General features: G+C 48.4%; 1 protein-coding gene across 7 annotated transcripts in view; it reads right to left on the bottom strand.

Annotated features, from left to right (window-relative positions):
• lili (LMBR1-like protein lilipod) overlaps positions 1–25,399 on the bottom strand; it is a 185,675-nt gene that overhangs the window by 63,430 nt on the left and 96,846 nt on the right. For 4 of the 7 annotated variants that reach the window (XM_077628308.1, XM_077628309.1, XM_077628314.1 and 1 more), the window contains 4 exons: positions 23,548–23,612; positions 23,406–23,490; positions 3,249–3,353; positions 1,565–1,641 (listed from right to left, as the gene is read on the bottom strand). In XM_077628308.1, the coding sequence (XP_077484434.1) occupies positions 1,565–1,641; positions 3,249–3,353; positions 23,406–23,490; positions 23,548–23,612 (332 nt within the window). The remainder of the gene's footprint in view (positions 1–1,564; positions 1,642–3,248; positions 3,354–23,405; positions 23,491–23,547; positions 23,613–25,399) is intronic. The other 3 variants (XM_077628312.1, XM_077628313.1, XM_077628311.1) reach the window with 2 other exon arrangements.

Genomic DNA, 25,399 nt, shown 5'->3' with positions numbered 1-25,399 from the left:
TGCTTTCCAGAGACATTTTACAAATAAGCAACCTGTTCTAGGCTCTTATCCTCTTTCATTAACGAAAAAGGACCTCATTTATCCACTCTGGAGTCTCTGTAATAGGCAAGAGCTTAAAGAATATTGTAAATAAGTTAAGTTTATGTTTATTGGGTTTAACGTCCCAAAGCAACTCCGGCTATGAAGGACACTGTAGTGAAGGGCTCTGGAAATTTCGACCACCTGGGGTTCTTTAACGTGCACTGGCATCGCACAGCACACAAGCCTCTAGAATTTCGCCTCCATCGAAATTCGACTGCCGCAGCCGGGATCAAACCTGCATCTTTTGGGTCAGCAGCCGAGCGACATAACCACTAGTCACCGCGGCAGCTAAATAAGTTATGTGAACGCCAGCTAAAGCACAGCTAGCACAAGCTTAAATTAATGAAAACTAATGCATTTAACTAATGTATAGTATCTAAGTAAAATAATCAAGTTATTGAATATGAAAATATTTTGGCAGTTAGATGTCTCGTGGAACCACCCAGCAGCAGGTACCCATACTTGTACCCATACCATACTCGTAGCCCATGCACAGCTTTGGGAGGTTAACCCCTACATACATACCACAACTACCAATCACACCCTCCCTGGAATTTGCATCAGCATCTGGTCAATTATTCTTGGGTCTTTTCAAACAAGTATTTGCTGGCTGCATCAGGCCCGAGTTCAGAAGGATCTGATACCCTCACCACTGAAAAATTGTGAAGACTTTCCCAACCTGTGCGCCACCATACTAGGCTGCTTTCTGCAGCTGGTGTGGCTACCTCACCCGTGACATGGGGTGCACAGTGAATTAGCAAACAATGTGATGCCCACGGAAAGCCTGGCAGTGTCAGGTTAAAAAAGTTCATGCAAAAGGCTTGAATTTTTGCACCGCACGTGCAATACATTGAAAAAACTTAATTTATCGTGAAGCTCTATCTGAAGTTTTTCACCGATTTTACGCCTTCCACTTGATGAAGATTCACTGTATACATGCCATGTTCACAGTATACAGCTGCGAGAACAGTGCACAAGCTGCCTGTTTTCTTTGTGCAAAAAATTGGTTCTCGAGGGAACGAAATGGCGCAGTAATTGTCTTGCATATCTCAGTGGACACCTGAACCATGCTGTAAGGGAAGAGATAAAGGTGGGAGTAAAAGAGGAAAGGAAGAAAGAGACGGCGTAGTGTAGGGGTCCGGAATAATTTACACCATCTGGGGATCTTTAACATGCACTGACATCGCACAGCACACGGGTGCCGTTTGCGTTTCGCCTCCATCAAAACTAGGCCACCGCAGTCGTGTTCGAACCTGGGAACTCCGGCTCAGTCCTGACCACTGAGCCACCGCGGCGGGTACCTCTTCTTTGTGCCGTTTCTGTTAAATATGAACAAGTTTCAACTTGCACACAATCTGGCTCAGATGTTCTTCTCTAGGGTAGGAGGCTACAGGTGAACATACACCACCATTGGTAATGCATGGAAAAGTGGCACACAATGCCCAAGAAGTGGCCCCCTGGCAGGCTCTGGAGAGGGCCCTACCGTGAGGCTGAGCAGTGCCAGCATGGCAATGGGGTAGCCCAGGTTCCTCCTCCAAGGCGACGCCAGCTGCTGCAGGGCTGCAAACACAAAACAATTGTCTCACATGGGCTGAGGACAGGACAGACTAGTGTGGGCCCCAACGTCCTTAGACTAACCAGTTTTGCAGCTTCCCATGACTGCCCGCTAGCTGGCGCAGCTACCGTAAATGTCGCTGGAATTAACGACGCTGCAGTCAAACCTTTCTATATGTCTTGCGTGTTGTCTGCTATGCCCCTGGAAAGACAACAGGCGGCACCATACCCATATCTGCCTGTGAATCTCTTTCCGGAGTGAACAAAAGAATGTGGTGCAGCTGGTGTAGGTACATGGCGAAAAAAAAACCACACTGAGGCTAAGACGAACAACATGATACTAGACGAGGTGTGCTTTAGTTTTTCACAATGTCCTTTTTGTTGCTTACAGCACTTAAGACCAATCTGATGTTATGACAGAACTGTTTCAGTTCACAAGCACTGAGCTGTGCACTATTATGCCATGTGCTGCATGATGACATGAATGCCAGGCACTGCAAAGATGGGAGATCTGTTCACAGATCTGAGTGTGCTGCCTTTGGTGCCAGAACCCCACTCTTTTTACGCCCATGCAGCAGTTGTTTGTGATGAACAGTTTCCGATTTGGCTGCCCATTCATCAAGATTTGTCTTTACACCTGAACAAATATTTAAGACGTCCATCAGTATCCTCTCAAGTTTGGTGACCAAGGCTGCTTGTGTGGAGCTACCATCTTCTTGACAACAGCCTTTGGAATTACCTGCACCTAGCTTACTCGAGTAGAAAACTTGGCGCATCTTCTCTGTTATTGCATCATGTACAGCTAGTATATATAGAAGGCAGCGTCAGTGCTGAAGGGTCTCAGCCATGCACATTGATTCAGAATAAAATGAGTGCATGTGTGTGTACTGTCAATGCAAGGATTACCGCATGAAAGCACTTGTTTTTGCCCACTTTCACCAGCATTGCACATTTTTTGGTTATGATATTCACTCCAGAAGAGTCCAGGGGTGGCACCCCTTGGCCACCTACAACGTGCTTGTAGTCCTTGACAATACCGCCACCCTCAAAATGACTCTCACATACGTTAGATGTGCCGGACAGCTGTTCTTGCAACACAGTATCTGCTCCCACCTGTTATAGCGGCTGTCATTGCAAGTAGGTGCGAAAAAATGATGAACAGTGTTGTTGTTTCTGTTGCCACTCGTGTAGCAGAGGGCAAAGCAGGATAGCATGTGCGACACTTGCTTCAAGTCATCAACTGCAGAGATTTCCTGCTGCACAGTAGTTTTCACAATCACTACGAGCACCATCCATACAAAAATCAGTTTGAGAACTTGCTTCAAGTCATCAACTGCAGAGATTTCCTGCTGCACAGTAGTTTTCACAATCACTACAAGCACCATCCATACAAAAATCAGTTTGAAAATTCGACTAGCCTATCCTGACCACAGCGAACAAAACTCTCGCGACAGCAGATGATGTAGAAAAGCTTGACTACAGCGCCACTGCAACCACCGCCTTAGCTGCCTCCCGAGTGAAGCTGTGAAACTGACCTTGTCTAAGAAAAGTGATACTAACTGCATGCAAGCATAGCAGGAGAGGAGACCCGGTGCAAGAAGAAATATGCCCACCCAGTTCTTTGCGTCGCCTCTCAAGCTGAGCCAACCGCCGCTGCACTGCGCAATCCACACAGCCATTTGTTCCATTGCTGTATGCAGCGTCGCGGATCTCCAACTCTGCACACAGAGCCAAGCGTCCCTTGTCTCCTCCAAAGCCACATACTGCAGAGTCCCTTAGGCCTAGCTGCCATATAGGAGTTTTCAAAATAATGAGCACAACAATTTAAGAAAAGATAGAAAAAAACCACGAATCTCACTCTGTTTGGGCCAACGTATGGCACCACAGCATCAAGAAAGTTCCTGTGTATGCATTAAATGGCTACACTGAAAGATGAAAGCAATAACGCCTTCATTACTTTTCTAATATGACCAAAAATAACCTCAAAATTTGTTTCTTCAGCAAAAGGACCACAAATATCATGCAAGTAATGTATTTTCCAGTGTTTAAGTTGCAGTATTTTCCAGGATTTTCCACAGGTGCGCTTTCATACAACAGTGCAGCTTACATACGGCCAAGAATTACATGACACTGCGCATCACCCTTTTCCATGCTCAGTAACTATGACTGAAAATAAAATAAATATACAAAAGAGAAAATCAAGTTATTTTTTAAAATACTATCTTGTGGATAGGGTAACATAATCACACCACGGCCGGACTGAGTGCAGTAACTGCCACATTCTGTCCAGCCACGTTCTTGAAAGTTTTGATTTTGGCATTACTTTTGCCTGGCTCCGCAGGCATCGCACATTGTTCTTGCTCAACACGATGCCGCCTGCCATCGAATATGCGCTGCAGAAGGGGAACTGGGCACAGACAGTTCAATGTGAGCAATAAAATGATCCGGGACTGGTGCAAAGCCACAACGACACTTTGGTCGATAAGCCAACAAAAAAGAACCACCTGCGCACAGCAGCTGCCGCAAGCATGTACAGTCGACTCCGTTCATACTAAATTCCCGGGGACCGCCCAAAATTACACCAACTTCCAAATAAGCACTAAAACAGCATCTTTAATAGACAAAAGTTGAGTTTCTAAAGAAAAATAGTTTGTCATCTTGCTCTGCCTTTTCATACTGAAATCAAAATCTGCAAGCTATAGATATGCCCAAACTCTTCTTCCGCGTTACCTTCAGTGGCAAAAAATTGGCAGTGGCTTAGCTTGGCTATGCCAGGTTATACGCAGCAAGAAATTGATCTCCTGTCGATACCACCGTGGAATAGCGGCCGGACTCTTCTTCTCGTCACCCATGCAAAACGACTGTGATATGGCCGCCGTGTCACTTCTGCATTTTATACACGTAGCTGTGCATGCGCAGTTATGCGCATAGCTAGCACGTGGCATCCACGTGTCATGCGCGGCCCCAGCAGCGAAGGCCGGCCAGCTGCTCCTCTTTGGCTGCCGCACATGCGCACAACCGCTCTTCTACGTGACGTCACGTGCAGCGGCGGCGGCAATGCAGTCGGTGCACAGCGGCGGCGGTGAAGCTCCGACGTCATGCACAATGCACCTGCTGCTCCTCTCCGGCAGCCACGCATGCGCACAACTGGCCACTCCAGACCATGGCAAAATGCTTGACTGGTAGCCAAGTGTAGCTCTCGCTACAAAAAGGTGCTCTGCAAGAGCAAAGCCCGTAGCCCTATATGCAGCCATTGATTGCAGCTTGTCTTCAACGCCATCGTCGCTCTCCTGACTTGGTTCAGCATGGGGTCGAACAATCTACAGAATCTCGCTGCCTGTCAGTGCACCGCAAGCTTCAACTCCAACATCTATGGCGGCTTAATCTTCAAACCAGACGTCCCCGAGTGCTTCGCCAAAATCTGTGGAGTCAGGCTCACTTGATCGCGCTTCCCCCAACGAGCTAGCAGACGCGTCTTCTGAAGTAGCAATCACAAAGCCGCATGTCCTAAAGCAATTGGCGATGGCGTTGTTTGAAGTGATCCCGTGCTCATGTTAGCATGTGAATGGAACTCAGTAGATCCACCTCGTATATTGAGGAGTTATCCATACACAAAATCATGCACTCGTGGAGGTGCTGCCTGAATAGGACCTTAACATTGTTAATGATGCCCTATTCCATCAACTGCAAAACAGATGTTGTGTTGGCAGGGAAGACAATGCCAGACGTCTAGTCTTCCAGGATGGCACGTTCACGTGTGCACTGCACTGGCTCACAAGAAACAACACCTTGGGGTTCGAAGAAGCAAAACTGCGATCTAGTTTGATTATCCAACTCCTGAAAATTTCGGACATCATTTACACTTTCTTGTTCGATCCACAAGAAGTCTCTTCACTCCTTTGAAACATCTGGGCTTTTCTTATCACAAACAGGTTTTGTGCCAGTTATGTTCGCCACAATCAGCACCAACACCCTGTGCTTGCCATGTTGCCCTCCAGCACAGTGATCGTCTATAGGTCTCCTCGATTTTGCTGCACTTTCTGCACCAGTTCAGAAGGTAGAGCGATCTCGCACTTGATTTGACAACGCAGCTAGCACCGCCTGCACTTGGGCACTCGATTTGACTCCATACTGCACGAGTTCTTCTGCCCTTCTGCACTAGCTTCCCGGCAAGTTCTCTTCTCATGCAAGCAGTGAAAGGTGCTTAGCACGCTTGAGACCGCCGAATGTGCATGTGTGCACGTCTGTGTACGGATATGTAAGCGACTGGCTGGCAGGCCACTGCGTATGGGTTCTCACCTTTCTGTCCTGCCTCGCACGTTGCATTATACTACTTTTCTTTTGCGTGCAGATATTATTACACTCCGCACAATGGAACACAAAAGTAAATGGTGAGGTGTTTTTTAATATGTGGGTGATAGCAGCAATTGTGATGACTCACTGCGACCTCATCCACACCTTTCTTACAGTAACTGGCTTTTGAGAAAAAGAGAGGGTTTATTGACAGGAAAGGCAGAGAGGTTGGCCGGAAAAGTGAATATCTGGCCTGCTACTGTGCACTGGGGAATGGGAAGAGGAGAAAAAAAAAAGAGGGTCACGATGGGGGATGATGATGATGGGAGGAGGCAGATGAAAAAAGACAAAAAAGACAAAGCACACTTTCTAACATCACAAACGCGAGTGAAGGCCCATGTCACTGAAAAAGCGTGAGAGCGCTCGCATTGCCTGTAGAGTTTTTTAACTATCTGGCCAAGCGCCGAGGCTCAAATCCTCCGAAAGGGGCCCGGTGTCAAAAGACTTCAAAGCAGATGCTAGCATGAGTCTTTCTCGTGCATATGCTGGGCATGCCACTCACTTTGAGGTTGACAGCGTGGACGGCCTATCCTCCAAATCTACACAGGGTGCGGTCCAGACACTTCAGTATGTAGACAACGCACATCCATGGCAGCGCCGGTCTTGCGCTAAGCGTGTAGTTCACGCCTTCACCAGCCAGTCAGTCTCTGACAGTCACTCCGCTGCCATCGTTCACTAGCAGTGAATGCGAGTTGTAGAGTTCAAATAAGTTATCAGGTGACTCTTTTCTGTTGGTAATTGGTGAACAACTCCAGACACTCTTTGGATAGAACTGCAACAGCTTGCACCATGCATATAGGTCGTCAAAGATTGTCTCAAGCAACAGTCTGCATAACCTCTTGAAAAGTTTGTTGCCCCTTCAAAGTACCCAATGACTCAGTGATGGTCGACTGCCACTTTGTACAACGCAAGGGAAAGAGCGGTGTCAAATTCATCACATCTGGAATTAACAAATTTCATGGCCAATCCCCGAGATGTGCCACTTTGAACCAGTGTGCAGCGTTGAATGCAACTAGAAGAATATCCCGCATACATCAAACCACGTCACTAACAGCAACACACAGCAGCAGCAGACAAACATTTCTGCACTTTTGCACTCAATTTAGCCGCTGCACTGAGAACACTAGTGTCAGGCTACGTTCATGCCGCAAAAATGGTACTACACTGGCACAGCACTTTTGTGAACTAGTGCAGAAAGTGCAGCCAAATCGAGGAGACCCCTTGAAAGTCAGGGTCTTGTCTGGTAGCAGCTGCCAGAAAAGTGCAGTATCATCTTCATTAAATATGTCTTCTTGTTTGTATTTATTATTAGCATCCTAGATCACTCGCGCCAGTGCACACCGGGTCGCCTTGGTGCGCACCTTCATCCTCGATCACTCGTACCAGTGCACACTGGGTCACCTTGGTGCACACCTTCAGCCTCGATCACTTGCACCAGTGCACACCGGGTCGCCTTGGTGCACACCTTCATCCTCAATCACATTAGTACACACCGGGTCGCCTTGGTGCCCACCTTCATCCTCGATCACTCGCACCAGTGCACACCGGGTCGCCTTGGTGCACACCTTCATCCTCAATCACTCACATTAGTACACACCGGGTCGCCTTGGTGCCCACCTTCATCCTCGATCACTCGCACCAGTGCACACCGGGTCGCCTTGGTGCCCACCTACATCCTCGATCACTCGCACCAGTGCACACCGGGTCGCCTTGGTGCACACCTTCATCCTCAATCACTCGCACCAGTGCACACCGGGTCGCCTTGGTGCCCACCTTCATCCTCGATCACTCGCACCAGTGCACACTGGGTCGCCTTGGTGCACACCTTCAGCCTCGATCACTTGCACCAGTGCACACCGGGTCGCCTTGGTGCACACCTTCATCCTCAATCACATTAGTACACACCGGGTCGCCTTGGTGCCCACCTTCATCCTCGATCACTCGCACCAGTGCACACCGGGTCGCCTTGGTGCACACCTTCATCCTCAATCACTCACATTAGTACACACCGGGTCGCCTTGGTGCCCACCTTCATCCTCGATCACTCGCACCAGTGCACACCGGGTCGCCTTGGTGCCCACCTACATCCTCGATCACTCGCACCAGTGCACACCGGGTCGCCTTGGTGCACACCTTCATCCTCAATCACTCACATTAGTACACACCGGGTCGCCTTGGTGCCCACCTTCATCCTCGATCACTCGCACCAGTGCACGCCGGGTCGCCTTGGTGCCCACCTTCATCCTTGATCACTCGCACCAGTGCACACCGGGTCGCCTTGGTGCACACCTTCATCCTCGATCACCAAAAGCGTACCCTCTTTGGGTGGTTTTCCACTGCCCCGTTGTGCATAAAAAAAAACGGCGGTGCACCGGGGTGCAATCCCAGCAAGCAATGTGGGACGCATGCGTGCCGCAGACTGCGGAGCTGGTTCCTCGATCACCAAAAGCGTACCCTCTTTGGGTGGTTTTCCACTGCCCCGTTGTGCATAAAAAAAAACGGCGGTGCACCGGGGTGCAATCCCAGCAAGCAATGTGGGACGCATGCGTGCCGCAGACTGCGGAGCTGATATACAGCAGATGGTCTGGTGGCTCTGACCCGCCAGCTACGGTTGCGCGCTTCACTAATGGAGTTAACTGGCTGAGAAGGCGGTAATGAAAGAGCAAGCGCTCCTGGTTGCTGCAATCGATGAGCTTCTCAAGCTCGTCTGATAGCGAAGACACCATACTGATCGACCTCATCCAAAGGAAGTATGGTGAAGAGCGTCCGAAAGTCTGTCAGTTCGTTGAATGGTCGTCAGGCACCTTGACGACACCTGTCTATTTATGCTTCTTTACTGCTGGCCAAGTAGTGTGCAAGGCCACTGCCATATATGATATTGATACGTGGCGGCTAGAAGCAGCAGTAGAAAGAGCAGAGGTAACCTGCTACGCAAGGAACCGATGACTTCGTCGTCCTCCCAGCGTCCGTAGCATGACCCCCCCTCGTGGCAAAAGCAACGTCCCGGTGCGCACTACACAGGCCAGCTAGACGGCGAGTTGTAAGGTTTGAGGCGGGACACATGGACGATGTCGGTGCGGGGTGCAGCGGCCGGAGATGGCGGATGTAGCGGGGTGATCTCGTACGTCACCGCGGTCACCGGACGTACGACCCGATAAGGGCCTGTATATCGGGGGAGCAGTTTTTCACAAAGGCCCACACGGCGGGAAGGGATCCAGAGTAACACAAGGGAGCCAGGAGAGTAGGTGACTTCACGACGGCGACAGTCATGACGTCGTTTCTGATTGACTTGGGAGGCCGACAGCCGCTCGCGGGCGACAAGACGGACAGCGTCGGCGCGAGCGATGGCGTCCCGAGCGTAAGAACTCGTGGAGGCGGTGGCGGGCAGTACACTGTCGAAGGGCAGCAAAGGATCGCGGCCAAAGAGAAGGTAAAAAGGGGAGAAACCGGCTGTATCGTGACGCGTAGAATTGTAGGCGAATGTAACAAATGGGAGGCTAATATCCCAGTCGCGGTGATGGTCGGAGACGTACGTGGAAATCATGTAGGTGAGGGTACGGTTCAGACGTTCAGTGAGGCCGTTCGTCTGCGGATGGTAGGCCGTGGCGAATTGATGACGGACGGAGCAGGAGCGGAGGAGTTCGGCGACCACTTTGGAAAGAAAGCAGCGACCGCAATCGGTGAGCAGGTGACGGGGAGCACCGTGGTGGAGTATGACGTCGTGCAGGAGAAAGTCAACGACATCAGTTGCGCAGCTGGTTGGGATCGCTCGAGTAATAGCGTAGCGCGTGGAGTAGTCTGTCGCGACCGCGATCCATTTGTTTCCCATAGCAGACACCAGAAAATGGCCGAGCAGGTCGAGGCCGACACGGGAAAACGGGTCTACGGGGATGGGAATCGGCTGAAGGTGCCCGGGAGGGAGAACCGAGGGCGTCTTCCGCCGTTGGCACAGTTCGCAAGCGGCCACATAACGGCGGACAGAACGGTATAGACCGGGCCAAAAGAAGCGGCGGCGCACGCTGTCGTAGGCGCGGGAAACTCCAAGATGACCGGCCGTGGGAACGTCATGAAGTTGTTCAAGGACGCTGCTGCGCAGGTGTTGAGGGACCACGAGCAAGTCAGCACCGTCAGGCCGCATATTGCGCCGGTAGAGGACGTTCTGATGGAGCACAATCCGGGCGAGGGACGCATCACAACGGTTGGCAGTGAGGCGGTCGATGAGGGAACGTAGCGACGAATCCAAGCGCTGTTCTTGCGCAATGTTGCGGAAGGCCGAGATGGATAAGACACAGGCGTCAGCCTCGCATTCGTTGGAGGAAGGCGGATCGACAGGGTAACGGGACAAGCAATCCGCGTCCTGGTGCAAGCGGCCGGACTTGTGGACGACACAAAATGTGTACTCTTGAAGGCGAAGAGCCCAGCGCCCCAGCCGGCCAGTAGAGTCTTTGAGCGAAGAAAGCCAGCATAAGGCGTGGTGATCCGTGATAACAGAGAAAGGGTGCCCAAACAAGTAAGGGCGGAATTTTGCAATAGCTTAAACCAGAGCGAGGCATTCCCGCTCGGTGATAGAATAGTTGCGCTCTGACATAGAAAGGAGACGGCTGGCGTACGCAATAACGCGAAGCTTGTTGCGTTGCCGCTGAGCAAGTAGGGCACCAATGCCATGGCCGCTCGCATCGGTCCGAAGTTCCGTAGGGGCTGAAGGATCAAAGTGCGCCAACACAGGTGGAGCAGTGAGGGCACTGATAAGGGCTCTGAAGGCGTTAGCTTGGGGGGTTCCCCAAGAGAACGGGATGTCCTTCTTGAGGAGCGTGGTAAGAGGTCGGGCTATTTCCGCAAAGTTCTGGATGAACCAGCGGAAATAGGAACATAGGCCGAGAAAGCTGCGCACATCACTGGAGGAGCGCGGAGTAGGAAATGAACGCACGGCGCGGACTTTGTCGGGGTCGGGTTGGATCCCAGCAGAATCGACCAAGTGGCCAAGGACCTTGAACTGACGGCGGCCGAAGGTACATTTCTTCGAGTTCAGCTGAAGACCAGCGCGGCGGAAGACAGCAAGGATGGCTGAAAGGCGATGCAGGGGGCTTTGGAATGTGGACGAAAAAACAATCACGTCATCTAAGTAGCAGAGGCATGTCGTCCACTTAAAACCGCGCAGGAGGGAGTCCATCATGCGCTCGAAGGTCGCAGGGGCATTGCACAGGCCGAAAGGCATAACTTTAACTTGGTACAGGCCGTCCGGGGTGACAAAGGCGGTTTTCTCCCGATCCCGTTCATCGACAGCAATCTGCCAGTACCCTGAGCGAAGATCGATGGAAGAAAAGTAACTGGTGCCGTTCAAGCAGTCGAGAGCGTCGTCAATTCGAGGCAAAGGGTAGACGTCTTTCTTTGTGACGGCATTCAGATGGCGGTAATCGACGCAGAATCGCCAGGCTTGATCTTTCTTTTTAACAAGCACGACAGGGGACGCCCAAGGACTACTCGAAGGCTCGATGATGTTGCGGGCCAGCATCTTGTCCACCTCTGCCTGAATAACACGGCGCTCTACGAGGGAGACCCTATAGGGCCGTCCGTGAATAGGGCGGGCTTCGCCGGTGTCAATGTGGTGGGCGACAACAGAGGTTTGACCCAAGGGACGGTCCCCAAAGTAAAAAATATCACTGTAGGAGGACAAAAGGCTGTGAAGAGCTGTAGAATCAGCAGAGGGCAGATCGGCCGCGATCATCCGGGAAATAGAGTCCTCACGGGAGGGTTGCGATGTAGGGACATTGGAGACGGCAGTCGTTGGGTCAGGAGCCAGGACAGAAACTGTGCAATCGGTCAATGGGGACAGATCAGCAAGGGAAATGCCTGAGGGGAAGTACCTGAGTGGACAGGCTGAAGTTGAGGACAGGGAGGCAGGTGCAGTTGTTGGTGATGTGGACAATGGTGTGGGGAAAGAGGACATTACGATTCAGAATCACAGCGGTGATAGGGCAGGCGACGTAGTCTCCATCAGGGACGGAAGGAGAAGGCGACAGAGGGATGTAGACAGCAGTTTGTGGCGGGAGACGAGCAAACTCGGTGGATTGAAGGTGAGGTGAACTGGTGGAGTCGTCATTGCACAGGGGCAGATCCAATCGAAGAAGGCCTGAGGAACAGTCAATAAGAACTGAATGGGCGGTTAAAAAGTCAAGGCCAAGGATTATGTCCTGAGGGCACCGGGTCAGGACGGTGAACAGAACGGGTATATGACGCCCGGCAATGCTGACTCTCGCAGTGCACATTCCAATCACGGCAGCGGGGCTGCCATCGGCGACGCGAACCGTGGACATGGCGGCAGGCGTTAAAACTTTCTTCAGACGGCGGCGCAAAGAAGAGCTCAGGACAGACACTTGGGCGCCAGTATCAATGAGGGCAAGGACCGGGACACCATCCACGAGAACATTCAAGAGATTACGTTGGGCAGCGGGGGTCAAGAGAGGATTTTCAGGCCGGGTCAATGATGCAGCGTCACCTCCGGGGGCTGCATCGGCTAGTTTTCCGAGAAATGGCGGGAGGTCGAAGGAGAAGGGCTGCGGCGTGTGGGAGGAGAACGGGAGCGGCGGCCTAATGGAGAAGGTGAGCGGCTGGACCCACGAGCGTGCGGAGCGGGCTCGTCAGGGAGCGGATCAGGTCGTGGTGTGAAGCGGTGCGGGCCGTAGTCGTTGCGGCAGTCGACAAAGGAGTAGGGGCGAGGTGGCGGGGACCAACGGCTGCGGCAGTGACGGGAGATGTGCCCGACGCGAGAGCAGGTAAAACAGATCGGCCTGTCATCAGAGGTACGCCATTCGGCAGGATTGCGATATCGGTACCGAGGCGAGAAGCTGCGACTGTAAGTGGCAGCTGCGATCACTGGAGGGTCCAGGCTGGCATGAGCGTTGTCCACGACGCGAGGAGAAGGGACGGCCAAGTTCGCAACCTCCTGGCGAACGACGGCTTGGATGAGGGCCAAGGTGTTGTCCGGCAGTGGCAAGGAAGAAACAGCGGGCGTCATCGCCTCCAGTTCGCGGCGCACGATACGGGTTAAGTTAGCCGGGTCGGAAGGCTGCCGCAATGTTGGCAGATCTTCACAGGAGGAGCTAGCAGCAGTGTTCGGCAGCCGGTCAAAACGGTGAGAAATGCGCCGGTGTTTGGCTTGCTCAACGGCGGCACATCTCAAGAACAGAAGCGACCGTGGAACAGTCTTTTCATAGAAGCAGATTAAAGGCATCGTCGGCAATGCCTTTCAGTATGTGGCCAACTCGATCTGCTTCGGACATGTCTTTATCAACTTTACGGCACAAGGCGAGGACGTCTTGTATGTAGGCTATGTATGGCTCGGAGGAAGTTTGGGCGCGGGACGCGAGTACCTTCTTGGCGGCGAGTTGGCGGCCGATGGGTGTTCCGAAGAGGTCGCGGAGCTTCTGCTTACATATGTCCCATGAGGTCAATTCATCTTCGTGGGTTTCGAACCACACTCTCGCGGTGCCGGTCAGGTAAAATATCACATTAGCGAGCATCAGCATTGGATCCCACCTGTTGTGCATGCTGACGCGTTCGTAAAGGGCCAGCCAGTCGTCCACATCAACGTCGTCTGTGCCGCAGAACGTGCCCGGTTCGCGGTGGTGGGCGACGACGACCGCTGGCGGTGTTGACGGAGAGGGAGATGGCTCAGACTCGGTAGACATGTTGGCGAGACGGCGGCCACGACGGAGAGCCAGCTTGAGGTCGGGGATCGAATTTAGCAACCTCCACCAAATGATACGTGGCGGCTAGAAGCAGCAGTAGAAAGAGCAGAGGTAACCTGCTACGCAAGGAACCGATGGCTTGGGGTAGACTCTCAGCACACAAGCACGCACCTCAGCGTCGTCTTCGTTACCAGCCACTTCGTCGTCCTCCCAGCGTCCGTAGCAATATGTTATGTGTTTTATTTGCAGTTCCAAAACCATTTCCAGATGAGCAGCAGTGCCTGCTATAGATTAATTGCCGACTACGAAAAGTCTGCTTTTTATTCCAAGCACCATATCGAGGAGGCCTGTATCCGCAGAAGAGGGCTGAAGAATACAACCTTTTGTTTTTTTGGTGGGTTGTGTGTGCCCGTATCTTTGTAAATAATTGTGGTTGAGTACGTGACAAATGGCTTTATTTTGTTACATTTGCAGAAAACAAAACTAGCAAACAAGCCGTCACATTTGGGATGACGGGAAGCACCACAAACAGGATTGCCGACCATGTGGCGGGCTGTTTGGACAGCATCAGTGTGGATGTGATTCACTTCCCTGACGTAACAGAAGCAAGCGGATCAGCTGCGGATCGTGGAAGCGCACCATGCTGTGCTGCTGACAATTCACTTGACTGCCTGCACGTTACAAACGAACACTTTCTCACCATTACTTGGTTCATTTCATCCCTAGACATCACCATGTGATGTATCTTGCTGTCATAAAATCCAATGGTATGCAACCATGTATGTTGGAGCACGCAGTTTGGGAAGGACCGAGCACTTGCCGCAGAAGCTACGGACCTGCAGATGACCAAATACGTGCACGTGTGCAGAACACCCCAGTGCCAGGTGATCCATGACACCATTCACACAGCTTTTCCTCATTCCACGTTGTGCATGTTTCCTCGTTTTCCAATGCCTTTTGCCCACACGTGCTCTTGAAAACCAGGCCTTGATGATCTTGAAAGCCTCTCAGCCATCCGTCGGAGGAACCAAAGTCATTGGTCCCCAACAATGCTGCAAGAAATCAGGCTTTCAACGCAACAACACTACCACTGAGAGAAAGTTTTTTGCTCCGCGCTTCCCTGATCCACACCAGCAGTACCTTATCCAACTCCGGGTAGGCGCCAGTGCACACTCGTTTCCAAAATAACTTGAAGTGGCCGTGCTCAAAAGCATCCAATATAGAGCTCTTGTTCTTTATAAAATTGGAAAGCATGTTTAACTTGATCCCGTACTTCCGCGCGATGTGTTGCTTGGCAGTGCCTCCCTTCGCTACTTCTTTCAAAATCTCCACTTTCATCTCCAGGTCGAGCGTGCGATAAGAGCTGGGAGTTGCCATGATTAGTATTACTCTCGCGACTAATGTTGAAATCCAAAGCATGGAATCATCTGCAAAACAAGCAATGCAACAAAGACACTCGAAGAAAATGACCCAGCAGGAAAAAACCGGCTGGAATGAAACCATGAAAAATATATTCTCTCTACATTGGCCCAGCACTGCGGTTACCAGTGTTGATCAGCATTGCAACCAATTTTAACATTCCACAACAGCAGAAAAGGGGTGCACAAAAAGCACAGCACACAGCTGCGTGCAGAGCAGGTTGACGATACATCTGCCCGATTTTGGACCAGTCCACACGTGAAGCAGATGCCATGTGCACCACCCCGCACCAGCGTTTCTCATTCGTCTTTTGTCATGGAGATTAATGCACCATTATTCATCCACCACTATAAACATAGCTGAAGAAGGAATTGGCGCTAGCGTCTAATTCATGGCTGCTGGGAGATAGAGGAAGTTCCACCACCCTGCATGCATGCTGCAACTCAAAACTGCTTTTGAGGCCTCCATTATATGCCTCTTTTGACTGACTTATGTCACATGAAGTTGTTATGCAAACACCATCATCACCAGCCTGACTACGCCCACTACAGTGCAAAGACCTCTCCCGTGTCTCTCCAATTAACGCTGTCCCCTGTCCTTTGCCAGCTGCGCCAACCGTATGCCCACAAACTTGTTCATCTCCTCCGCACACCTAACTTTCTGCCACCCCCTTCTAAGCTTGCCTTCTCTTGGAATCCACTCGTTTACCCTTAGGAACCAGCGGCAACCTTGCCTTCACATTACATGCCCTGCCCAAGCCCATTTCTTTCTCTTGATTTTGACTAGGCTGTCATTAACCCGCATTTGTTCCCCCATCCACTCTGCCCTCCTCCGGTCTCATAACGTTACACCTATCATTTTTCTTTCCATATCTCTCTGCGTTGTCCTTAACTTGAGCTGAACCCTTTTCGTTAGCCTCCACGTTTCTGCACTGTAGGTGAGTACCGGTAAGATGCAGCTGTTGTATACTTTTCTCTTGAATGATATTCGTAAACTGCCATTCAAGATCTGAGAGAACCTGCCATATGTGTTCCACCCCATTCTTATTCTTCGTTATTTCCCTCTCATGATCCAGATCAGTGGTCACTAATTGCCCTAAGTAGACGTATTCCCTTACCACTTCCAGCCCTTTAATACCAATTGTGAACTGGTGTTTTCTTGCTAGACTGCTGATTACTTTGGTTTTCTGCATGTTAATTTTTAGACCTACTGTTCTTCTCTGCCTGTAACTTACTAACCATGATTTGCAGTTCATCTCCTCAGTGACTGAGTGGACATAAAGAATAACAGCAGTGTTATGTTTTCCTGAGAGACAACACAACACGACAATGCTGTGATTGAGTGAGTTGATATGCTCTCCTCGGAAGGTGTTTCAGAGGCTCTTTAATTTTAGACCCATCGTTCTCCTCTGCCTGTCTAACTCATTGAACATGCTTTGCAGTTCATCTCCTGAGTGACCTAGCAAGGCAATGTCATCAGTGAATCACAGATTACTTAGGTATTCTCCATTAACTCTCCCCAACTGTGCTGTACCAAAAACTAATGTTAATCTCTCCCACCAGACAGTAGCAAGACATTTTTAGTACTGAGTGACATCCATTTCAGTTTTCACACCCAAAGCTGTTACGGCACAGTGATATACGCCTCGTCGATGAAGGTTTTAGTAGGCTGTGGTTGCTTCTCCATCCAAAAAATTCGAAACACTGTGGCACCATCTAGTTACAGAAACTAAAAGCGCATGGTCAACGATGCGAAGGGAACATTGCTTTTCAGTTCAGTTGTTTATTACCTTAAAGTTCCACATAGTGGGCATTACATAAGAGGTGGGTTTTTATACAAAGATAAACATCTCATGAGAAGCAATTATTGAGCAAGATGGTCATTTAAAATCCGTGAAAACGAAGACAGGCACGTGGTAGCAGCGATGGCTGGGGGAACGCCGTTCCAGTCTGTGGCGGTTCGGTAGAAAAATGAAGCAGTGAAAGTAGCGATTCGAGCTAGTGGGCGTGCAACTTGAAACTGATGGCTGGTGCGATGGGATGTGCGGGACGTTGCTGTAATTATGGCTCGCAATGCGGTGTCGACTACAGAGTGCTGACAAGCCAGATTTCGATTTCAAAGAAGAAACGCTGACGTCATACGAGTATAGGAGTGAATGAGTCTGGTAGTAAGAGTTTGAACAGATTCTAATGAGCCGAAGAGATATGATTGATGCGGGTTCCAAATGGGCGAGGCGTATTCGAGTTTCGGCCTTACAAGTGTCTTGTACATGAGTAGATTAACATGTGGCAAGGAGTTTCGTAAATGATGTTTCAAAAAGCCTAAGGCTTTATTAGATGCCGAGATGATATTGGTAACATGTTCGCGCCAAGACAGATCGTGAGAGAGGGTAACACCTAGGTACTTATAAGATTGGACTAGCTCTAGCAGCATGTAAGCAATAGTGTAAGGGAAGAGAAAAGGGCTGTGACGGCGAGAGAACATGCATTTACATTTAGTGGAGTTTAGGGTCATTATCGAGTTGCTGCAATATTCTAACACACTGTCAAGATCAGACAGCAAAGCTGCTTGGTGAGAGGCGTTACTGATAGTACGAAGGGCACATCATCGAAGGGCGCATTGCAGAGTGTAAATTGCAATAAAACATGACGAACACTCCTGAAAGAAAAAAAAAAACACTATGCTCTTAAAACAAATAAATATTTCACTGAGATGTGGTCACGTGGTGTGCTATAGTGATAGTGGCGGTTTTCACCACAAGATCGCTATTTATGTGATAATGGCAGATTAAAATTATAAATCCTTTTGTAAAACAGCGCGAACAACGTCGGACAAGAACAAGAAGGACACGGGACGAGCGCTGACTCTCAACCAAGGTTTTGTTAGCAACATCTGGTTCTTATAAGGCACCCCCTTTATAAGCCCCAGGTGTTGCTAATGAAACCTTGGTTGAGAGTCAGCGCTTGTCCCGTGTCCTTCTTGTTCTTGTCCGACGTTGTTCAAGCTGTTTTACAAAAGATGCATATATACCAACTCACCCAACTGAACGTCCTGCTTAGCTATAAATCCTTGTTTCTTTCATCCTGCAATGCTCAATTCTTACAATATGAGGTCAATCTTTTCATTTCTGCCATAATCTCATCACATGTTTTTGTCAGTGGTCGGCCCCTTTCAAAGATTCAAATCCAACACACGAGGATTGTGCAGGATTAAAGCAGCAGCAGCAATGAAACTGCACAACTCTGCTGTTCCCTCCTCCCCTTTCCACCTACAGCTGCTCAGGCCACTGGAGGAATTCCAGAGAAGCATGTTGTGCAAAAAAAAAAAGCGGCAGAGCCATGACAAAAGGAATGTGAAAACAAGACGACAGAAAAAGGCAGAACAGAGACCATGGGCGCCAACTTCCGACTGAAGGAATCTCACACGGCTCAGGCCTCATTCCCCACGTCTTGTGAGATTCCTTCAATCGGAAGTTGGCGCCCATGGTCTCTGTTCTGCCTTCTTTCGTCGTCTTGTTTTCACATTCCTTTTGTCATGGGTCATCGATACAGGCTCGCCCATATTTCAACCTTTGTCACGTGACAGACAATGGCATACATTTTTTTTTCATGCGCTACTTTTGGCTACTCTGTTTCTCAGCTGACATGTTTTCTTTTTGCTGTCCTGCAAAAGACGCAAGAACGAGGTTTTGCTGTTAAGTCAAACACACTTATAACAGCCACAGATATAATGAACGAGTGTGGTGCTGCAATCAAAATATCCGCTAGGGCAATGACAATTCATCTCAGATAAAATTAACAAGTGTGGCTGCACCACTCTGTTATAGCGAACAAGGAGGCGCCATAACTTTCTCCCAGTGTTGGCTTCCGGACTAGCTGAAAGCGTCTCTCAGCCCCCGTGACACCACCCCAAAAAGAACTTGTCCACCCCAAAAAAGCAAGAAAAAGATGGCATTGAAACCGTCGGTGGCCTATAAGCTCACTCATGTGTGCATCGCCAGTGCGAAACATCTCAAATGGCAGCAGAAGTGCACGGGACATAAGGAAGTATCATCGCAGATGGCAGCAACCTGAAACGTGTGAATGCCCAGTCTGTGCTGCTACCATGTGCAGGCAGTGCCAGATAACAGACAGTGCAGCCGAAATGTTCTTTGTGCACTTGCACTGCGCTAATTTTATCGTTGCATGGGCCAAGGAATGCTACATGACCATGTTGAAGGCACATATGATCAGAAGCATCCAGATTAGTGGCACCGCGTTGTTGATGTATAGTTGGCCCAATGTTGCGTCTGATAATTACATACGAGCAACTGACAACACCACAGAGCCGTGCTCGGATGAAGCCATTGTATGCAAAGTACGATCATTCCCCATTCGTTATGAATCGGATTTTGTGACCGACCTGCCACCGGCTGCCATGAACGCTTCAACTACGACAATTCATATCCTGTTCCTAAAACAGACTGTTGGGAGCAAGTATCTCGACAAGGAAAACATGACCACCCTGGAGGGCTGAGAAAGAGCAGTGGTAGGGTCTGCATTGAAGAAACAGACGCACGTGACACAGTTTTTAAGGAATAAAGGATAGGTGTATTGTTAAGAGACCTTCCAGTCTCACCTTCCAGGTAGAGTGGGTGAGGGAACAAATGTATTTATTTCTTTATAGAATTCCTGCGTCATTATCCCAGGGGAGACAGTTTGAAAACAACGTGTTCTTTTCACAGAAAAAGCAACAAGAACATTAAGCGAAGTTAACATCAAAGTAAAACAAAACAATCAGTGAACATTATTGAAAGTAACAAAAAGCTTGAACAATAAATAGTAAGACAGGAGTAGATTTTCGGGAATGCAGTCGACAATAAAAATTGAGATTATCAAACACTGAAACACACTCTTCCAGCAACAAGTTCCAGTCTTTCACAGTTTGTGGAAAGAATGATTTAGAAAAAGTGTTTGTATTAGAATTGTATTCACACACCTTTTTGGGGTGGTCGTGACAAGTCGAGACGCAAGTTGGCTCCAAAAGGTAGTTACGGCTATCAATTTTTGTTTGATTACAGAAGATGCGGTGGAAGAATTTAAGTTTCAAATTTCTTCTGATGTTTAACGGTTCCCAGCCCAGCAATGATTTTATCTCAGTGATACTTTGGAAGGGGTTATAATTATTGCATACAAAACGTGCAGCCTGATTTTGGAGTTTTTCTATTGCTTCAATCAAGTATGCCTGATATGCGTCCCAAATAATGGAGGCGTAATCGAGGATGGATCTGACGTGCAAGAAATAAAGTGTTTCTTTAACATCTTTTGATGCTGATTTGAAATTTCTACGAATAAAGAACAACATTTTACTTGCCTTAGATATTGACTGCTGGATGTGTGTGTTCCATTTAAGAGTCTGCTTGAAATAAACACCAAGGTACTTGCACTCTGAGACGCTTTTTATTTTTTATTTTTTCAACAATGTATTGTGTACGAAGTTCGAATTTTTATTTGAAAAATGGACGTGAATACATTTATTAATATTCAGATTCATCTGCCAACGCTGACAACAATTTATTATTTTATCAAGGTCGCTCTGCAGGATAGATACATCTGAAGGTGAATTTATTTCCCTGTAAACAACGCAGTCATCCGCAAATAGTTTTATGGGGGACTATATGCCATCTACATTGTCATTTATATAGATCAGGAATAAGAATGGCCCCAGGACACTGCCCTGGGCCACTCCTGAAGATACGGTTATGTATGATGAGCTACAGCCATTCAGAACAACGCACTGTTTACGATTGTTTAAGTAATTGCATATCCAGTTATGGGTTTTATTATGTATATTCAAAGAGGTTAACTTGATACTTAACAAGGGATGCGAAAATGTGTCAGCTTTCTTGAAATCTAGGAATAATGCATCTACATGTTTATTCTTGTCGAGGGAGCTACCTACAAAGTGCTGAAATTCGACTAATTGTGAGTTTCATGAGTGCCCATTACGAAAACCATGCTGTGAAGCAGTAAAAAAGTTAATTGATTCAAGGTATTTAAATAACTGACTGTACAATATATGCTCAAAAATTTTACAGGAAACTGAAGTCAAGGATATAGGCCTATAATTTTCCACCAGTTTCTTGTCCCCTGATTTAAAGATCGGATTGACAGCCCCAACTTTCCAGACCTGTGGAACCAATTCGGTTTCGAGCGAGGCTCTAATTATGATACAGATATACTATGCTATAATGTTGTGACATTTCTTTAGAATGACGGATGGGATTCTATCAGGACCCATAGATTTAGAGGGGTCCAGTTCTCGTAAAAGGCAGTCAATACCATGTACATCGATGTTTATGTCAGGCATGCAGTAGTCAGAGGCACATTTAGGAGGAAGTGATGCGGTTGTGGCAGGCATCAGTCCCTCAAAAAACACCCGATTTAAAATACTGATTAAACATTTCAACTTTTTCAGCGTCTGTCTTTATAGTCGTATCATTCAATTTTAGTGCGGAAATAGAAGTGTCATCGGTTCTACTTGTCTTTACATATTTCCAGAAGAATTTAGGGTTTTGTTTCAGATCTGTGTTTAACAGGGCAAAAAATAAGCGCTTCGATTTCTTGATACCTAGTTTTACCATCCCGTTCACATCCTTTAAATGTTGGCAGCTAAGAGAAGTGTTACATTTAGAGCACTTTTTGTACGCGCTTCTAGCTTTCCGTATCAACCTACAAACATCTGATTTAAACCATGTTTTTTCCTTAGCTGCAGGAATTTTTTAGGGACATATTTCTCTAGGAGTTCCAATACTCTCATGCGAAACGCGGACCATAAATGCTCAGCGTCACTACTTTCTGAGAGACACTGAAAGATTGGCAAATACGATACTAATTCTCCTTGGATGGCGTCAAAATTACCTTTCTCATATATAAATACCTGCCATGGGGGTTGCAGACGAGTCGGTACCAATGCAATGTTCAAGTTTGTAATCAGCACGGTTGCGTAGACACTTTGGTCACAACGTTGGGGTCGTTACAAAGTACAAGATCTAATGTAGCGTGTTGTCTAGTAGGAACTAATACATATTGGGTTATATCATTTAATGTAACCAGTTCACGAAGAGTTGTATTAATTTGTGTCTTATTAGGTTAATGAGATCCTAGTTAATGAGGTAAATGCAGGTTAATGAGATCCTAGCCAAAATCAAGAGGAAGAAGTAATGTGAAGGGAAGATAACCACTGGTCCTTAAGGGTAACGGAGTGGATTCCAAGAGAAGGCAAACGTAGCAGGGGGCAGCAGAAGGTTAGGTGGGTGGATGAGATTACGAAGTTTGCGGGCATACGGTGGGCGCAGCTGGCAAAGGACAGGGTTAATAGGAGAGACATGGGTGAGGCCTTTGCCCTGTAGCAGGTGTAGTCAGGCTGATGATGATGACGATGATGAAATGCCTCTTTTGGAGGACTGATGATTATGAATTTTTATGGTGCAAGGGCATCTATGGCCAAAGAGCACCATGAAACAAGGTATTTTTCGATTACTCAAGGTGCGGTCAAAGACCCATTTTCCAAGCATTTCGCCCCTTACTAGCCGAGCACCAGGCCAGGGGAATACTTGAACCCATTGTATCACTGGTGGGTACCCGGCGGCTCTGGGGATCGAACCTCGCACCTCCCGCATGCGAGGCGGATGCTCAACCACTCGGCCACTGCTGCGGTCCTTTTGGAGGACCAAGTATATTTCTGGTTTTAATATGGGAAGAGTCCAGTTAGTATGAACATCGGATACAACGAACGCAATCCGCGTGACCGTCAAGTTCGTTATAAGTGGGCTCGGTTGTATATAGCGTGTTCCAAATGGCGTTCAGACGAATAATCTGAATCCATGCACCACACAATCAGCAGTGGTGCTGAGAAATTGAAATTAATGACTAGAACAAAACACGCACTCCCAACTTCCTGGCGAGGTAGGCGGGACAACCCACCTGGGCCAGCAAGTTGGTCTCGATCCAAGACCAGTACCAACGATCTGAACCCAAACTGACCATGGAAGACATGGAGCATGCAAATGTGCTCCAGACTGCCGATTAGAATGCACCATTGTTCCATGCAGCCTGGCTCAAGTCACCCTAATACCGATATGTGCCATGACTGTAATTTTTGTGCACTTTTTCTTTACTCTGCCCTCCTTGCTAAACGAGGATCATGAGACGAGAACAAGACAGCTGAGACAGACCCCTTGCTTTGGTGGACCCTGTCCAGTATTTTTGTTTTTCTCCATTCTCCTGACACGAACAGTACATCACCGAATGAAGTGGGCGCACCACCCACCGTGGCTGGAGACGCGTGTCCGACGTCCCAGATTCTCTTCCTCCATGAGCGTGCACTGGTATTCCTCCTGGATGTCACGCAGGAACTGGGAGACTAGAGACCATCAGCACAGCACCCCAGCTCCCCCACACTACGCCCCTACCTTTGGCTTCATCACCAGCTCACCCAGCACCGTGAAGAGGCGTGCAAATCCCACCGGCGTGCACACTGCATACATCCATTCCAAAAGACACACACATGAGCAGAGTTGTCTTCGATTCTCTCTTCAAAAGTTTTTTTCGTAATTACCCTTTCGACTACGACGTTCTCTATTACAACCCATCCTCTTCTCCTGTGCGCTAATTTTTCCTCATGCACATGTTCTTTCAAGTTTACAGAGCCTTCCCTCACTGCATGTAATGACTAAAAGAACACTAAGAGTAAATGCTATTGCAGCATATAAGTTGACCCCCACCTAAGAGCCTTCACTGGCCAAAAAAAAATTCTACTCAAAATATAAGCCAACGCTCCGCTGCCACTCTGTTTTTTTTTTTTTAAGCAGTTTCCCGAGAGATAGCACAGACAAAACTCGAAGCAACAGACACGAAACAATGCAATCGCGAGGCCAGCAGTCACAGGCAAACGGTGATCAAAGGCAACAAAACGGTGCCCCATGCTGCCTTCCACATTCACATGCGGCCCGAATGACTAGCATCAAACCGAACCCCCAATGAACCTTCAAAGATTGCCACAGGTTAGACCTCGTGCAGTCTACTGCTTGTTCGGGAAAGCAGACACCAAAGCGAGGGAGCCAGGTAAACAAAACACAATTAGAATTTTTGTTAGCAGTACCAGTGTGAACACAAGTTACACAAGAAGCTCCATGCATCCTGCTGGAAACAGGCACCAGCACAGGGCTTGTTCTACCTGAGACCCTGCAGATGGGTCACCTCCACGTATAAGTCAGCCCGCACAACTACAGATGGTCGTTTGTAAAAGGAGGGTCACCTTACATGCCCTGTAAACAAACTGACTGCCACTAAATGAGAGTGGTGCAAGTCTGAAGCTGTTCAGATGATCATAGGGGGTAAAAGGAAAATTTGGTGTGGATGTGCTCTTTCCTGCACACTGCAAGGAAAGCCAGCTGCCGCTTGAGCTACAGAACCAAGAGTGTGCCCTGCAGAATGAAAGTCATGCACAAGATCCCACTCAGCGCTTTATGGGGGCAAACCGGACACTGTATCAGTAAGCATCTACAGAAGCAAAGCAATATTTTAAAAGCCTTGCTGACAGAGAGGTATGGCCTCAGCAAGTCCTTCAGTGAAGCTTCAATTCTTATGTACCAGAGGAAACTGAACTTTCTTGTTTTGGTAAGGTAAATTCCATTGTGGGTTTGTACGGTCATGGGCGCACGCGCATTGCTGTTGAAGAGGCACTATTTCAATAAACCAGCTGCAAGTATATGTTCAACCCACCTGCTTCTTTCCCGTGTCTTGTCCCACACGCAGTTATACCTTTTAAGATCCTGTCCACATTTTCAATTGTCTGTTACCTCTGCTGTTTGCTACAACTTCGTTTCTTTTGTCAAAATATAACGCTGCTGAGGGTAATGTGATAAATAAACAAACAAAAGGATTGGTTTATGAGGGTTCAACGTTTCAAAGCGATTCAGAGTATGAGGGACGTCGTAGTGAAGGGCTCCGGAAATTTTGGCCACCAGGGGGTCCTTAACGTGTGTTGAGTGTTATGTTCTGTTCGGTTTAATGGTGCATAAGCAGCTAAGGCTATCATGCGCCACGCTCAGGGTATAAGAAAATTGTTTTCTGTAGATTTTTACGAATATGTGAAAAAATATGGTGGTGTAGAAAGCTTAAAAAGCTATTTCCTTCTACCTAGTATTGAGAACAGAAATAAGATGCATAAATGGCTAACATTAAAAGCATTAAAGGTGGTCGGGTAAGATCAGGAGCCGTCGTTCGCTGGGCAATGATCTGGAGGCTCACAACTAATCAAAT

This window comes from Amblyomma americanum, chromosome 6, assembly GCF_052857255.1.
Source record: "Amblyomma americanum isolate KBUSLIRL-KWMA chromosome 6, ASM5285725v1, whole genome shotgun sequence".
NCBI classification, from domain to species: domain Eukaryota; kingdom Metazoa; phylum Arthropoda; class Arachnida; order Ixodida; family Ixodidae; genus Amblyomma; species Amblyomma americanum.
The sequence above is the reverse complement of the archived record's forward strand: the minus strand, read 5'-3'. Positions and strand labels throughout refer to the sequence as shown.